Source organism: Budorcas taxicolor, chromosome 9 (genome assembly GCF_023091745.1).
Source record: "Budorcas taxicolor isolate Tak-1 chromosome 9, Takin1.1, whole genome shotgun sequence".
NCBI classification, from domain to species: domain Eukaryota; kingdom Metazoa; phylum Chordata; class Mammalia; order Artiodactyla; family Bovidae; genus Budorcas; species Budorcas taxicolor.
This window is the reverse complement of record NC_068918.1, coordinates 27,835,015-27,848,991: the sequence shown is the minus strand read 5'-3', so window position 1 is coordinate 27,848,991 and position 13,977 is coordinate 27,835,015. Positions and strand designations below refer to the sequence as shown.

The window sequence follows — 13,977 nt, the reverse complement described above, 5'->3', positions numbered from 1 at the left end:
AGCCCACCAGGCTCCCCTGTCCCTGGGATTCTCCAGGCAAGAACACTGGAGTGGTTTGCCATTTCCTTCTCCAATGCATGAAAGTGAAAAGTGAAATTAAAGTCACTCAGTCATGTGTGACTCTTAGCGACCCCATGGACTGCAGCCTGCCAGGCTCCTCCGTCCATGGGATTTTCCAGGCAAGAGTACTGGAATGGGGTGCCATTGCCTTCTCCGAATAGGTCACAAGGCGATGCTAACTAGACCAGGTGCTCGCGGCTGGTGCACTGGGATGACCCAGAGGGATGGGATGGGGAGGGATGTGGGAGAGGGGTTCAGGATGGGGAACACATGTACACTTGTGGCAGATTCATGTCAATGTATGGCAAAAGCACTACAATATTGTAAAGTAATTAGCCTCCAATTTAAATAAATAAATTTATTTTAAAAAGAAGAAAAAAAAGAAAAGCCTAGCTCAGAGCTAAGAATAGAAGAAAAGGGTCAAGTATTATGATCAAAGAAAGGATTCTATTTTTGCCTCAGTGCCAAAGTTATCACCTTATTTGAAATCTCAGTGGAAGATTTTGAAGTTCCACCATAAAGTTTATTCTTACTATCTTGCTAAGTCCTATGGATTCATCTGAAATACTGTCATATCCATTACTTCATTACTGTCTTCTTTCATCAATATTTTTACTCAATCACAGTTTGGTTTTCACTTTCTCTTTCCTAAAGTATTGCTGTAGGCTCTTTTAACAGATTTCTTTTTTTTTTTTTTTTAAACATTGCCATATGTACTATAGTTGCCTCAAGACTTAATTTTTTGGAATAATTTCATTGGATCTTGCTTTAGGTCAAAATACAAGAACTCTTTTTGGTATGTTAAATTAAGAATAAGGTCTTTAACTCAGTATTTAAGACTTCTTATAATGTAACACCTAGATTTCCTATCCTCCTTTCCTAATACTTTGAGTAGTTCAGTGAGAGGATTTATCTACACTCCAGAGGTATACCTGGACTAGTTAAAAATAATCTGTGTATCTCAACCTCTACCTACAATGTTAGGGATAAGCATACAATCTTAATAGTTCAATGATCTCCATTCTGGGGTTTTCATTGCCTTATTATGCAAAAACAAACAAGATTTTTCTTGCTGGACATGAGCATATGAACATATAGCATCTGGAACTACTAGCAATCATCTTGGGATCATCAGAGGAGAACTTGACAGCACTTAAGTCAACATCAAAAAAATAACTGGAAAAACAATGTATCTGAGCTCTGATCTTGGGGTATCACCCATGGACAGACCACTGCTTGCAGGTAGAATACCCTGAAACTTTCAGTTATGTGTAAATTTATAGGTTCCAATTTTTCTTTATTAAGCCAGTTTGGGTTGGTATTTATCTTACTTATAATCAAGATCTTTACAATCTATTTATTTATATTTTTATTTTGTTCCTGCCATTTCATTCATTTCTCTCTCTTTCTTATCTATATTCTACCTCTTTTCATGATCCAGCCCTCTTTCCCATGAAATGTTGCCAGAGTTTTCTAATTCATAGTGAGAGAATCCTAATCTAAATCACTTTATTTTCCATTGTATATTTTGATAAGAGAGCTCATCAAAGTATATAATGCGATCATTTGATGAAGACTCTCAAATCTTTAGCTTAACATTTTCTTCTATTGCCAGACTTTTATTTCTAACTGAATATTTGACATCTCAACCTAAATGTCTTGTAGGCTCCTGAAACTGAATTTTTCCATAACTGGATTCATAAAAACTTCCTCTCAAATACACTTTTCCTTCAGTGTTTTCTATTTTCGTAAACAGCACCATAAGCCATCAATTAAGCCAAAAACCATGGCCTTCAACCTTTAAACAAGGAATCAGAGTAGGTTTAATTCTTGTTTTCCCCCTAGTCTCTGATAGTCATATCCTTTTGATTTTATTTCTTAATAATTTTTTCAAAATCTATCTACTTTGTTTCCTTTTTCTATCTTTCTCTTTCCTTTTCAGACTTCCCCCGTGGCTCAGCTGGGAAAGAATCCGCCTGCAGTGAGGGAGACCAGGGTTCATTCTCGGGGTTAGGAAGATCCCCTGGAGAAGGGAAAGCCTACCCACTCCAGTATTCTGGCCTGGAGAGAATTCCATGGACTATTCCATGGGGTTGCAAAGAGTCAGACACGACTAAGAATTTGGGACTTCCCTATAGCTCAAATGAGCTTCCCTGATGGCTCAGATGGTAAAGCGTCTGCCTGCAGTGCGGGAGACTTAGGTTCAATCCCTGGGTGGGGAAGATCTCCTGGTGAAGGAAATGGCACCCCACTCCAGTACTCCTGCCTGGAGAATCCCACGGATGGAGGAGCCTGGTAGGCTACAGTCCATGGGGTTGCAAAGAGTCGAGCACAACTGATCAACTTCACTTCACTTATAGCTCAAATGGTAGAGAATCTGCCTGCAATGCAGGAGACCTGTGTTTGATCCCTGGGTCAGGAAGATCCCCTGAAGAAAGAAATAACAACCCTTTCCTTTTCTGCTCTACCGCCGCCGCCACCACCACCTCTAAGACCGCATCTATAGCCTGGAATAGGGCATGACTTTTTTCTGTCTCTCATCTTCTATTTTTAAATTATCCACTAAATTCTCCTCATGGTGTTTGGGTGATTTAAAAAAACAAAACAAAACACACAGAACCAGTCATGTCAACCCTCCATCTAAAAGCCTTCAATGCCTTCTCACTTTTCTTAGGATAAAGAAAAAGGACTTATATCACTCAGTCCCTACTTCTTTATCCTCATCTCCCTAGAGGAAAGCAACCATTTTTGTTCATAATTATCCTCATTTTTAAAATACTCTCATTTAGCAGAGTGCCTAGCACATCCTCAGAACTCAATAAACAGTTGTTGAATGAATGTTCTTGCAATAACTCTTGTACCATGAACCACTTGTGTTATTATTTTTTCCTGTATATGTTATTATTTGAATTACTTATAAGTAAACTCAATGCAAAGAAATGCCTTATTTCTTTGTACTATACAGAAGAACAGAACATAACTTAGTAGGGGTCAGAGGCATTCAATTGTATTGATACTGATATTTCTTCTACTCTGATTCCCTCTTAAAAGGATAAGATTAAAAATGGACAAGGGGAAATATATTATTATCCTGTCAAAAATGGAAGTATAAACAAGAGGAACCTTGTTTCTGGATCCCAATTCTATACAATCTGTATAGATTAGTTACAAAGGAACTGTTTTTCTGCATGACACAGAAAACCTTCAGACAAGTAATGAATAATGTAAACAAACACTCAAACATGATGTTTTCTACTTTCACTGTATGGTCTCAAATATTTTATATTTATCTTTAGAAATCTTTTACCTTTGAAAAATATAAGTGAAAACTTCAATAATTTTTAACAGATAATTAACAGCTAAAGTCTTTTTTGAGCCAAGACTAGTTACTTTGGAAAATAGTTATCCCAAGTACAAATTAATTCCTAGGTATTGGATATTTACCTGAAAGGGGCAAAAAAGAACTGCAGAGATTCTAAGGTAAGGATGAAATTTTAGCCTATGTTGTATCCTGATATTACCTAAATGAGAGATTTCTTAGAGTAATCTAAAATAAGATGGAGAAATATACCATGTTCATGGATCAGAAGAAACAATATGGTGAAAATGAGTATACTACCCAAAGCAATTTACAGATTCAATGCAATCCCTATCAAGCTACCAGCCATATTTTTCACAGAACTAGAACAAATAATTTCAAGATTTGTATGGAAATACAAAAAACCTTGAATAGCCAAAGCAATCTTGAGAAAGAAGAATGGAACGGGAGGAATCAACTTGCCTGACTTCAGGCTCTACTACAAAGCCACAGTCATCAAGACAGTATGGTACTGGCACAAAGACAGAAATATAGATCAATGGAACAAAATGGAAAGCCCAGAGATAAATCCACACACATATGGACACCTTATCTTTGACAAAGGAGGCAAGAATATACAATGGAGTAAAGACAATCTCTTTAACTAGTGGTGCTGGGAAAACTGGTCAACCACTTGTAAAAGAATGAAACTAGATCACTTTCTAACAGCGCACACAAAAATAAACTCAAAATGGATTAAAGATCTAAATGTAAGACCAGAAACTATAAAACTCCTAGAGGAGAACATAGGCAAAACACTCTCCGACATAAATCACAGCAGGATCCTCTATGATCCACCTCCCAGAATTCTGGAAATAAAAGCAAAAATAAACAAATGGGATCTAATTAAAATTAAAAGCTTCTGCACAACAAAGGAAACTATAAGCAAGGTGAAAAGACAGCCTTCAGAATGGGAGAAAATAATAGCAAATGAAGCAACTGACAAACAACTAATCTCAAAAATAGACAAGCAACACCTGCAGCTCAATTCCAGAAAAATAAATGACCCAATCAAAAAATGGGCCACAGAACTAAATAGACATTTCTCCAAAGAAGACATACGGATGGCTAACAAACACATGAAAAGATGTGCAAAATCACTCATTATTAGAGAAATGCAAATCAAAACCACAATGAGGTACCACTTCACACCAGTCAGAATGGCTGCGATCCAAAAATCTACAAGCAATAAATGCTGGAGAGGGTGTGGAAAAAAGGGAACCCTCTTACACTGTTGGTGGGAATGCAAACTAGTACAGCCACTATGGAGAACAGTGTGGAGATTCCTTAAAAAATTGCAAATAGAACTGCCTTATGACCCAGCAATCCCACTGCTGGGCATACACACCAAGGAAACCAAAATTGAAAGAGACACGTGTACCCCAATGTTCATTGCAGCACTGTTTATAATAGCCAGGACATGGAAACAACCTAGATGTCCATCAGCAGATGAATGGATAAGAAAGCTGTGGTACATATACACAATGGAGTATTACTCAGCCATTAAAAAGAATACATTTGAATCAGTTTTGATGAGATGGATGAAACTGGAACCGATTATACAGAGTGAAGTAAGCCAGAAAGAAAAACACCAATATAGTATACTAACACATATATATGGAATTTAGAAAGATGGCAATGATGACCCTGTATGCAAGACAGCAAAAGAGACACAGATGTGTATAGCAGACTTTTGGACTCAGAGGGAGAGGGAGAGGGTGGGATGATTTGGGAGAATGGCATTGTAACATGTATACTATCATGTAAGAGTCGAATCGCCAGTCTATGCCCGATGCAGGATACAGCATGCTTGGGGCTGGTGCACAGGGATGACCCAGAGAGATGTTATGGGGAGGGAGGTGGGAGGGGGGTTCATGTTTGGGAACGCATGTACACCCATGGTGGATTCATGTCAATGTATGGCAAAACCAATACAGTATTGTAAAGTAAAATAAAATAAAAATAAAAATAAAAATAAAATAAAATAAAATAAAAAATAAAAATAAAAATAAAAAATAAGAACATGTACTGGAGTCTAAAGGTAAAGAAACAGTGGGGCTGTAAGTGTTTAATTAAACAAGAGGACACAGGTACATTTTTATTAAAGACTTCTGACTGTGTAGCTGTGGCCAGATAATGCTTTCTACGTTGAAAAATGGTAGACAGAAGTGAAAGGAACCAGAGGAGAAGAGGGCAGGAAATAAGAGTAGATAATGCAAATTTTGTTGCATGAATAGAATCCTTGAGCAAGCTTAAACTTCTGCTTCTTAAAAACTAGTTGAAATCTGCCTAAGGCATATTTATACAAGAGGTAATTGCCTTTGGGCTTCTAATAGGTTTATTGTTCAGTTATAAATATTTGCAAGTTTTCTCAGAGTATTGACTATGTTAGGGAGCCTAAACTTTTTTTTTTAAGGGAAGGAAAAAGTCAAAAAAGAAACCCCCTTGCACAAATTGCATTTTAAGCATGACTACAAATAATTGTTTTAAAAATCAGAGAGCAGGCTATTTTACAATTTTTACCCAAGATATTAAAAGATATTTTAATCTCGGCCGCTTTCGAGGTCGGGCTACGGAGGCCGGGTGGCCTGGGAAAGAACGCAATCTCTGAATCTAGCTGCTGATGCTAAGTCACATCAGTCATGTCCGACTCTGTGCGACCCTATGGACAGCAGCCCATCAGGCTCCTCTATCCACGGGATTCTCTAGGAAAGCATTTAAGAAGCTCTTGGAGTAATATGAATCAGAGTAATGTAGGATCTGCAGGAAGTCCCTCAAGATAGTTAGGAAAAAGAAGAATTTATAGACTCTTCATCAAGATCTTCATTTACGCAGCTGTTAAATCCAAGGCTACAGTTGTGGTGAAACCATGAATAAAAATATATCTTCTGTAGCATCATCCAGTCTGCTTGAAAAGGGATCTTCCTGACCCAGGGATCAAACCCATGTCTCCTGCACTAGCATGTGGATTCTTTACTACTGAGCCACCAGGAAAGCCTAGAGGGGATCCTGCCTTTCAGATGATTACAGTTACCAAGAAAACAGGCCTTGGTCTGAAGATCCTAGGAGGAATTAACCGGAATGAAGGTCCATTGGTATATATTTAGGAAATCATTCCTGGAGGAGACTGTTCTAAGGATGGACGTTTGAAACCAGGAGATCAACTTGTCTCAGTAAACAGGGAGTCCATGATTGGTGTATCATTTGAAGAAGCAAAAAGCGTAATTACCAGAGCCAAGTTGAGGTCAGAATCTGCTTGGGAGATAGCATTCATAAGACAGAAATCCGACAGCAGCCATTTAGAAAATCCATCTTGTTCATCCCTTTTACAAGCTACAGGAGAATATGGACCTCAAGCCTCAAAATTTAGCCTTATTTCTTCTCCTGAAATACTAATTCCAAAGACCTCATCCACTCCCAGATCTACAGATGCCATTTTACCTTCTTTTAGGAGGAATCAGATAAAAACTGGATACAAGAAAACAGAACAGATTCCAATTACTTCTTCAGACAACAGCCCTACAGATATGTCTAATACAGATATCGCCCCTGCTTGAACTGATAACTATGGGCCACCAGGAAAGAAGATTTCCCTAAATCCATCTGTTCGCATTAAGGTAGAGAAACTAGAAATGGCTCTAAATTATCTTGGAATTCAGCCCACAAAAGAACAACACCAAGCCCTGAGACAGCAAGTGCAAGTAGACCCAAAGGGGATGGTGTCTTTTGGAGATTTTGTCCACATTGCCAGAAGCTTGTTTTGCTTGCAATTGGATGAAGCCAATGTTGGTGCACATGAAATTTCCAGCATATTAAATTCACAGATTTCTCAGGAGACAAGTGATTCCTTAGAAACACATGAAATGGAAAAGCTTAAGCATGAAAGAAATAATGCCTTGGAAGAAGTGAATACACTTAAGGAAAAATTATTTGAATTGGAAAGGCAGAGGAAGCAACTGACAGAACTCCAGAATGTGAAACAAGAAGCCAAAGCTGTGGTTGAAGAAGCAAGAGCCCTGCGAAGTCAACTTCATCTTGCCGAAGCTGCACAGAGACAGGCACAGGGAATGGAGATGGATTACGAGGAAGTGATCCGTCTGTTAGAGGCTGAGATTACAGAGCTGAAGGCTCAGCTTGCTGATTATTCTGACCAAAATAAAGAAAGTGTTCAGGAGTTAAGAAAGAGAATCACAGTACTGGACTGCCAATTGCGAAAATCAGAAATGGCTCGGAAAACTTTTGAGGCATCCACTGAAAACCTTCTCCATTTTGTAGAGGCTATTCAAGATGTATTTTCTGATAATTCTCCACCTTTGTCAAATTTAAGTGAAAGAAGAGCTCTCTTAGCTTCCCAGACATCCCTCACGCCATTGGGAAAGAATGGACACGACATCCCAGCAACACTGGCACTTGAGTCTAAGGAACTTGTTAAATCTGTCCATGCCATACTTGATATGGATTTCAGTCTCTCCCATCAGGAAGCTTCCATAAGCCTCTTAATCCTTCCAGAATGAAAACTGCAATCACAGAAAGCTAATCAAACTGATCACATGAGCCACAGCTTTGTCTGACTCAATGAAACTATGAAGCACGCCGTATAGAGCCACCCAAGATGGACAAATCATGGTGGAGAGTTCTGACAAAATGTGCTCCACTGGAGAAGGGAACAACAAACCACTTCATCATTCTTGCCTTGAGAACCCCATGAACAGTTGAATAGTATGTATATGTATACATAGAAATATTTGATTATGAAAAAGTCCACTGTCAAGAAAATAAGAGATAGCTGTTGAGATTCAAGATGGTAGGGTGGTCTCATTCGAAAACCTCCCCTTTCTGTTCCTACACTTAGAAATGATGCTTAAAATTGTGTGTGTTCAAAAGATAAAAACCAAGAAATGAATGCCTCCCTGCACCAAAAAACAGAAGGTAAAACTATAATCATAACTGGAGTCTTAGGCTTCTGAGACCAATAAGATTAATATGGGCAGATGGAGCAAAGGTGCAAACACCCCTGAGAACCCAAGCGATGCCAGAGAAAATGAAGCAAGGTACAGGAACATTTCTGTAGAAAATACACTTCTTTTTTCAAGTCACTCACATATTAGGCTTTTTTTTTTTAAATCTTTTCAGTTTAGGAGCCACCTGGGCCTGCTACCAATTGAAGTTGAAAGTAAATATTCTCATCCACTATAGATGGGAATATAACTTCACATAACATTTTGGGAGTCAGTTTTGTAGTATATATTAAGACCTTTTAAAATGTCTATTTGAAAAAATTTTTTGAAGAAAAATGTTTTAATGATCATATAATTTAACCCAATAATTCCACCTGTTGGTATTTTTGCAAAGAAAATAATGAGTGATGTGCAAAAAAAAAAAAAAAAAAAAAAAAAAGATATTTTAAGAAACTAGTGATTCATGATTTAATATTCACCTGCTTTTCAAGGAAAATTCTACCAGGATAAAGTCATGATTTCTTTCCTCCGGTAACTTAAACTCCAAGGGATAGGATGAAGTGGCACTGTTTATTTTGCTTCTTTATATAAGTAAAAAGTAAGCAGAACTCATGAAGAAAGGACCTTACATTCTGCATCTTTATACATGCTTCTTTTCTGTGTAATGGAAAAAGTGATTTTCAAGTATATGATATTTCTCTGGCTAAACTTTTCTATTTTGTTAACTTCTGTTTCCAATGGCAACATGGGTTTAGTCCTTTTGCATGAAAATTGACATATGTTCCTTAATTATAGTACAAAACCTTTTGTATTCCTTTAAAAGTTAATTCTTTAAGAGTATGATATTGCCAATGGATGTCATAGCTATCTCTAATGCAAGTAATGATATTTTAGAAAACACATGGAGTAAAGAGTTTATGAGAGCGTAAAAAAAATATAGGCTTGCCTATTTATGTATATTTTATGTACATTTTTCTCTCAATATTGCATTGAAACATAAAAAGTTTTGTGAATCTACCTCAGGCTCAAAGATCTAGAGAACCATATAACAGTACCTACTTGTAAAGAGTAAAATTCTCACTTATAATTTTGAAAACTTCCTAAGGAAATGAGGGAAATAATACCATATGATGAGAATTAAGTACAAGTTACTTATGACTTATGATTATCCCTAGATGACTGACCTTCTGTGATTATCTCAATAAAAGAGTGACAGGGAGTTTAGGAACTCCCAATATTCCACTAAGGGGAAATTAATGTCATTACCAGGAGATAGGACTGGAAAGGGACTGAAGAACCTAAAACTGTATCGTAACAGGGAGAGAATGGGTAGAGAGAGCAACAGTTAAAAGTTTTGTTCTCTCTTTTTAAGAGGATCCATCTCCCACAAAATAATCTTTACACAGAACCCTAGGGTTCTGTGAAGCATGGATTGATCACCACTAGCTTTGAGAATACCCACTCCAGTGTTCTTGCTTGGAGAATCCCAGAGACAGGGGAGCCTGGTGGCTGCCATCTGTGGGGTTGCACAGAGTCGGACACAACTGAAGCAACTTAGCAGCAGCAGCAGCAGCTTTGAGAATGAAGAAAAAATCTAGGAATCACAGGCTGCTGGTGTAGATCAAGATCTTTTGTTCTCCTGGAAACTGGAAGTCACATCTTCAGAAGATTCCTCACACTCCCCTGCGGTCTACTTGGCACATCCCTCCCAACCACCCACATTTATTCATCAGCTCCCCCAGGGACTGCTAGGTCAGAAAGAGGCACTAGACAAAAAGGACAGCATCATTCTGGACACAGTAGTGGAGTGGTTCTCCATTTGGGAACTGATCATATCATTCAGGTGCTTCAGTTCCTTGTGATTCTGACCAGAATGAGATCTCCTGCTTGTGTCAAATTCTTACACTTGTAATACAGAGACTCCTACTCTGAGCAGCAGTAAATTCCATCAGGGCAGTGTGACCTTCATTATGGACCTCCATCTGGCCAGCTCCTTCTAATACACTGATCTTTCTTTACTCTGTGGTTCTGACATGGGCATTTCTGCAGGGTTTTAATAAAAACAATCATTAAAACACCTGTTATTCATGAATTTCTCTATTCTGTACACTATGGATACAATTCATACACAATTTGCATAAGGTAACAACCATGTGTAGGCATAGACACAGTTTAGTTATCTAATTAGGTAAATAAGTCTTTAGTGGAGACTTGTAATAGGCTGAAAAAACTATGTAGTTGTATATAGTTCTGCTCATAAATCATAGAATATATTTAAGTGTTTTAAAATCTTCAATGTTTATTCTTTACTCTCAACTACTTTAGACTGTGTTTATTTGTTTTTGAGTAATGAGAGTTGAAGAAACTATGCCTTCAATATTCTGCCCATCTAGAATGTCTGGCTTACAGTGGATGCTTAATGCATGGTGATGATCACTACACACAAAATTTTGCATCAGTGCAAAACAGAAAAATGTTTCTAGCCTTTATCTACTATCATTTTCATTTATTTCTGGCAGCGGCAAGACAGAAGATTTGCATTACTTCTGAGCATAGGCATGATGCATTTAGATATGCTTTTCCGTCCCAGCACAAGATAAAATATATGCCATATGACAATTGGTACTGCAATTTTATGCTGAATTGAAATATTTTAGACTTTGATGAGTTCAACAGATATACACACACAGAAAAGATAGATGTCAAAAGAACAGGAAAATGTTTATCGCTATCTTCAACACTGCAAACTGGGCCCATGTTTTATCAGTGTTGTTTTCTCAGAATGTTTCCCAGGAAGTGAGTTACACCTACTCTTATATGTATGATGAGTTTAAAAATGGGTCTACATATGCTAAAGTGATTGAAGATATCTTTTTGACTTATACGAAATGAAAGTTACTCTTCACAACAATCAAAGACTAACTTATTTTTGATAGAAGCCAATGAAGCCAACAGTACCAAGAAATGTAGGAAATTCATGTGTTAATCCAGCATGGTGGGGTTTTGCCCTCATGCCCATCATGCATTGGAGAAGGAAATGGCAACCCACTCCAGTGTTCTCGCCCGGAGAATCCCAGGGATGGGAAGCCTGGTGGGCTGCCGTCTATGGGGTTGCACAGAGTTGGACGCAACTGAAGCGACTTAGCAGCAGCAGCAGCAGCCATTTGATAGAAAAATTTGAGAAGCATGATTTCTTCTGCTTGTTTTGTTACTGAGCCGAAGCTCACTCTGCTCACTGCATCACAGGCCAATAAACTGGGAAATGAATTGTTGGGGCAAAGAATAAAGACTTTAATCAGCTGGCAGACCGAGAAGATAGCTGACTAGCATCTCAAAAACCCATCTCCCAGAAATAGACACAAAGACATAGAAAACAAATGTACAGACACCAGTGGAGCAAAGATGGGTAGTAGGATGAATTGGGAGGTTGGGATTGACATATATACACTATTGATACTACGTATAAAATAGACAACTAATGAGAACCTCCTGTATAGCTCAGAAAATCCCATTCAATGCTCTGTGGAGACCTAAATGGGAAGGAAATCAAAAAAAGAAGGGGTATATGTATAAATATAGCTGATTCACTTTGCTGTACAGCAGAAACTAACACAACTTTGTAAAGCAACTATGTGCTGTGCTAAAGTCCCTTAAGTCACGTCAGACTTTCTGCAACACTATGGACTGTAAACGCCAGGCTCCTCTGTCCATGGGATTCTCCCTCTAAGAATACTGGAGTGGGTTGCCATGCCCTCCTCCAGATGATCTTCCCAACCCAGGGATCGAACCCATATCTCTTACCTCTTTTGCACTGGCAGGTGGAGCTTTACCATTAGTGCCATCTGTAAAGCAACTATAATCAAATAAAGATTAATTTAAAAAATCATCCTTCAGTCTGAATTCAGGCTCCTTTTAATACAAAGGAAGGGGAGAGAGAGGAGTGGGCCCTGCTGTGATGACAACAAATGGCTGAGCAGGACTGCTAATGCCCTGTGTGCAAGTGCTCAGTCAGGTCCAACTCTTTGCAACCCCATGGACTGTCGTTCCTCTCTCCGTGGGATTTCCCAGGCAAGAATACTGGAGTGGGCAGCAGTTTCCTTCTCCAGGGGATCTTCCTGACCCAGAGATCGAACCTGCATGTCCTGTCTCCAGCATCTCTCACACTGGCAGGCAGATTCTTTACCACTGAGTCCCTGGGAAGGCCAGGACTGCTAATGGTTGCTCAGTAACCTTGCAACCTTGCTAACAGTCACTAGCGTGGTGCACGGACACCCCTCCCTTACCCCCTGATGCCAAGCAACAGGTGAGCAGGCAATGCTAACAGTTGCTCTCGCCTTGCTCACGGTCACTTGCTTGGGGGGAGGGGCCTATTACGATGCTGACCAATGGCTGAGCTGGATTGCTAACGGTCGCTAGTAGACAGTTGCTCGCTAATGGTTGCTCGCTTGGGGGAGGGGCCTGGTCACTTGCTAACAGCTGTGTGCCTGTCATGCTCCTGTTACGATTTTATCAGGGGAAAGTTCAAATGAGTCAAGACTAACAAAAGATAGAACTACATTGTTATGGAAACTGCTCTGGATTGGGGCTAGGTAATGTGATTCTAATCCAGACTCGAAAAGGTCTGAAGTATTATGTTTCATTTCTTTCTGACAGGTTTTTATTTTGTCTATCCAAATGAACAGAACTGGACTGAAGGAATTGTTTGAAAACCTTGGCTGCACTTTAGAGTATGCAGGGTTTAAGAAAATAGCCATCCCCAGGTTCTTTCTGTTAGCAAAGATGTTGGTTCAACTGGTCTGGGGAAGATGGGGCCTCAGGAGATCTCCAGGTGATTGTAATACTCAACCTGAACTGAGAATCAATGACAGCATGTCCTCTGAACACTTAGACTGCCTAAAAGTCTATGATTCCAAAATTTCTGGGAAAAATTCCTCTCTCTCTCCCTCTCCCTCCTCCCCGCCACCCACATACCACCCTCCCAGCCCAACACACACAGCCAAAGTTTGTCCATTAATCTGGACTCCCATTTCTGGTTACTAGAGAGGTTTACTAACAAATGAAAACTGTTGTATCCTGCATGCAAGTCAGATGAAGCATTAATTAACATGAAAGGCAGGTAGAAGGAAGGGAAGCAGCGAAACCAAATGTAAGTGCTGTCAGCATAGAAGCTAAGAGCAACAGTGTACTGCTCATCAACATTTAATAAAAGTGTTGCTAAGGTGCTTCTTTATATAGAGAATTTTAGAATTATAAGTTTTAAACAATTCCTCTACTTTCAACATATCTTAACTTTAAAACGGTAATTCTGATAGTGGGAACACCATAGAAATGTTGGGAGTTTGTCTAATGAAAGGAGACAAATCTTTTTCAGTGAAGATGCTTGATGATTATTGAATGAGTGAAATTCTCCCACATCCTAAATATAGACCTATGTTTATCTGATGACTGGAAAAGAACTTTCCTAGTAAAATGTTAATGGGTTTTGCTTTGCTAAAGGAAGACTCAGACTATCTCTGAACTTAATCTTAAAATTGAAACTGAAATAGGGTTTCCTTAGGAGAAAGGGATATAGCTTAAGTTATAAGCATAAGGTTAGACCTC

The 13,977-nt window shown here is 38.8% G+C and overlaps 1 protein-coding gene across 1 annotated transcript; it reads left to right on the top strand.

Moving 5' to 3' along the window:
• Nucleotides 1-6,287: 6,287 nt before the first annotated feature.
• LOC128053586 (syntaxin-binding protein 4-like) lies at nucleotides 6,288-7,932 on the top strand. The gene is given in 2 exon segments (XM_052646099.1): nucleotides 6,288-6,334; nucleotides 6,423-7,932. Coding segments are annotated over 2 exon segments (1,557 nt in total).
• The last annotated feature ends 6,045 nt before the right edge of the window (nucleotides 7,933-13,977 follow it).